This window comes from Alosa pseudoharengus, unplaced genomic scaffold (assembly GCF_046254945.1).
Source record: "Alosa pseudoharengus isolate Yale_2024_CS ecotype anadromous, Long Island Sound unplaced genomic scaffold, YU_APseudo_1.1 YU_APseudo_1.1_scf_11, whole genome shotgun sequence".
NCBI classification, from domain to species: Eukaryota; Metazoa; Chordata; class Actinopteri; order Clupeiformes; family Clupeidae; genus Alosa; species Alosa pseudoharengus.
Genome location: NW_027468576.1, coordinates 6,475,001 through 6,478,621, shown reverse-complemented (window position 1 = coordinate 6,478,621; position 3,621 = coordinate 6,475,001). Strand labels below are relative to the sequence as shown.

The 3,621-nt window shown below is 43.3% G+C and overlaps 1 protein-coding gene across 1 annotated transcript in view; it reads right to left on the bottom strand.

The window, feature by feature from the left end:
- Positions 1-340: 340 nt before the first annotated feature.
- atg4c (autophagy related 4C, cysteine peptidase) overlaps positions 341-3,621 on the bottom strand; it is a 13,951-nt gene continuing 10,670 nt past the window's right edge. The window contains exons 9-11 of the mRNA XM_076277855.1: positions 2,872-2,948; positions 1,376-1,495; positions 341-702 (exon numbers count right to left, since the gene is read on the bottom strand). Coding sequence (XP_076133970.1) covers positions 541-702; positions 1,376-1,495; positions 2,872-2,948 — 359 coding nt within the window. The 3' untranslated portion in view covers positions 341-540. The remainder of the gene's footprint in view (positions 703-1,375; positions 1,496-2,871; positions 2,949-3,621) is intronic.

Sequence of the window (3,621 nt, the reverse complement as noted above, 5' to 3'; positions counted from 1 at the left end):
AAATATGCCCATCAAACAGTTTTCATTAAACACCATAACAGTCCAACAAAATAACATCTAAAATACAAATTCAGCTCCATTGAATACGTTATTGCTTGTGGGGAAATGTGCTGGACATATGCAGGGAATGCAAGTGAGGTTATGAGTTTGTGTGTTAATGTCTAAACGTCAGTGTGTGTGTGTGCGCAACAGAGCGAGTGTGTGTTTCTGTGAATTCTGCGGTCCTTGCTCTGTATGTCCAAGTACGAGTCCATGTCCGAGTCGGAGTCGGAGTATGAGAGAGAGAGAGAGAGAGAGAGAGAGAGAGAGTGAGAGTGTGAGAGTGTGTGTGTGTGTGTGTGTGTGTGTGTGTGTGTGTGTATGTGTGTTTACTGAGGGGTCAGTATATGATAGGAGTATTCTGTCCATTTGCTTAAAGCTACACAAAGTCCATAGTTGCATTGTGGTCCCTCTGTGCTTGTACGTTTGTGTGTGTGTGTGTGTGTGTGTGTGTGTGTGTGTGTGTGTGTGTGTGTGTGTGTGCGCGTGGAAGCCCCTCACTCAGAGCAGCACAAAGTCCCCAGCTGTGGCCCCAAGCCGCCTGGTGTCCCTGATGAAGGGCCACTCCTTCTTCTCCATGGGGCCCGCCAGCTCATAGTCCTTCCCGTGCCCGTTCACAAAGGTGAACGCTGGGTACTTCTCCTTGGCTGAAGGCTTCAGGACCTGTCACACATATGGAGACACATGCTATTTATCTTCTCAGGACTATCGTTTTTTTTATTAAATATTTTTATGTCTGGTAACTGTATCACTGTGCTCTGCATGCGTTTGAGCCTGTCTACAATGCAGGGTTTCCTCTGGAGGGTAATAAAGTTCAAATTGAAAACATCCATGAGGTCGAAAGAGATTACAAGTGTGCACATTACAAAACAAAACACATAATCATGTACTGTGAAATTATATTTAGTCTTGCCATGCTACACTTGGAGGTTTCACAGGACCTATACAAAGAAGTTAGCATTATTTAAAAACACTGCATTAACAGACTGGCCAGATGGACTGTCTTTAAAGAAGGGACCTGCACATGGTCTGCACTTCTATCTGGTTTTACTTCCTTTAAGCCTTAAGGGGTGATGAGGTGCTTTGTGATGCTTTTGACAAATATTCCATGTAGAGAGTTCCATACAAATAACACTACATCAAACTAAATATCTCTCCATTTTGCCCTTGCCTTTGGCATTTGCTTAGATACTGCCAAGAGAACTTCACAGATGAGAACTACTGATCCTCAAATCCATAGCTAAATGCTGCCACCTTCTGACCAAAAGCCTTATTGCAGGTTAACCAGTTCAGCTCCTGCTGCATGCTGGATACTCTCATCAGACCCATGGCTCACCTTTGCCAACTCGGCGCTGATTCTGTTATAGTCCTCAACAGTTCTGGAGTAGAAGCCTATGGTGCAGCTGGGGTCCATTTTGTTGAAAGGCATCTTCTTTGGTGACGGACAATGATATGACTACAACACAACGGATAATCAAGACTGTGATGAAAGATCTGAAAGCCACAGAGGCGGACAGAGTACACAGCTTCATTACTTGAGTAAAAGTACAGATACCCTTTGCTAAATTTTACTCAAGTACAAGTAAAAGTACAACAGTCAGATGTCTACTTAAGTAAAAGTACTGAAGTACTTGTTTTTAAAAGTCCTTGAGTATCAAGAGTACAAGAGTAGCCTACATTTTCTAAATATTGCATTACTACTGCCACAGTGCTAACATTTATGTACAGAAACGTCCTACATGGAGTTATGAAAAATGTTAATGTTAATACCTTGGAGAATGTAAAATGAATTGGAAGTAAAATCAAGTCATTTTCATCTTTTTACCATGTTGCCAGGGATGGGCAGTATTTCTAATACATGTATTTAAAATGCGTATTTCAAATACAAAATACTATTTTGTAATTGAAACACTTGAAGTGAAAACTATCATTAACTTTTTTCCTTTTTTTTTTAGAAGTAGTAACGGGTACTCACGGTTATGGATAGAAATGTAGTGGAGTAAAGAGTACAATATTTGCCTCACAAATGTACTGGAGTAAAGTCATGAGTACTCCCGAAAAATGATACTCGAGTAAAGTACAGATCCCTCAAAATTGTACTCAAGTACTGTACTCAAGTAAATGTACTCCGTTACTGTCCGGTTCTGGAAAGCCATCATTGCATTTAAATGAAAGATATGAGCAGAGCGGATTTCAGAGGATTACAAGTATTTTACTATGAGATGTTGAGTGTTGAATCCCTCAATAATTGAACAGCAGAGACTACAGCCATTGCACAGGGAGGAACACAATTCATGAGATGTACAGCTGCAATAAAATCTTGACAAACTGAAATGTGTAAAACACGAGTCTGACAATCCCATGTGTTGAGTTATGTGAAAATCCGTCAGACTCTTGAGTGTTGTCAGGGAGACCAAAAATGCATGGGAGTCATTCATCAGCTGACGTGTGTCATAGAACTTGTGCCTAAACACGAAACGTGTAAGAGTCGAGATATGTGGCAATAACGCAGGAGGCCTGTGATATACATCTTGGACAATGTATGTGACACACACACACACACACACACACACACACACACACACACACACACACACACACACACACACACACACACACACGCACACAAGCACACGCACACACGCACACAAGCACACGCACATTCCCCCGCGTTGCTAGCTGGCGCAGGGCAGGTGGGGGAGTAAATCAGCCGGCTTGCAGTCAGTAATTGAGCAGGGGGGCTGCTTTCGGATTCAAACCCTTAAGTACTAACAGACACTATTAAATTCCCATCACTAACCCGGCGGTCAGCTCTTTGTAATTTCACATTACCTGGAGAGGGAAATCGCTCGTGCTGACGTCCACAAAAGACTGACAGTAATGAGGGTCCATGTAAATCAAGCTGTCATCTGCAAGGACAAAACAAAAGACAAGTTATTCGAAAAAACACCCGCGTGCGATTATTAGAATGCATATCCCCTCGCAATTTCCATGCAGAGTGGCTCAAAGTCACCAGCCGCCTTCCCCTCCCCGACGTTAAGGATTTTACCTCCCCCTCCACACCCCCCTCCCCACCACACACACACACACACACACACACAATTTACCCTCCCCCAAGGATGGATTAAATTCTGCGAAAAACTCAAATCTGGTTGTATAAGCACATTCTTTACGCCCACCGAGGAGCCTGTCATTTAATTTTGGTGGTGCAAAATTACTTTTACAAACACGCAATTATATTCCGCCATTTACATATGATGAATGCAGCGCCGAGGTCTGGGCTGGCAGGAAGAATGTATGGCTTGTCATTTAGACATCATCCCACACGGTGCTCCACACTGCTAAAATGTAAATGGGTAAATATTGACTGCCAAGATGTACAACTGAGGGTTCTCATCGGCCTCTGAGGGAGATGGAGAGTGGGGCACTTTTGCAGGGGATTGTGGGAAGGGAAGGTGGGGTGGGGGTGGGGGGCTGATGAAATGTATGCATTCCTGAATATGGAAATCAATTACAAGCACACCTGGGTGGGTGGTGGAAGAGGGGGCTCTGAGTATGTGATGAATGATAGTCTACTCTGAT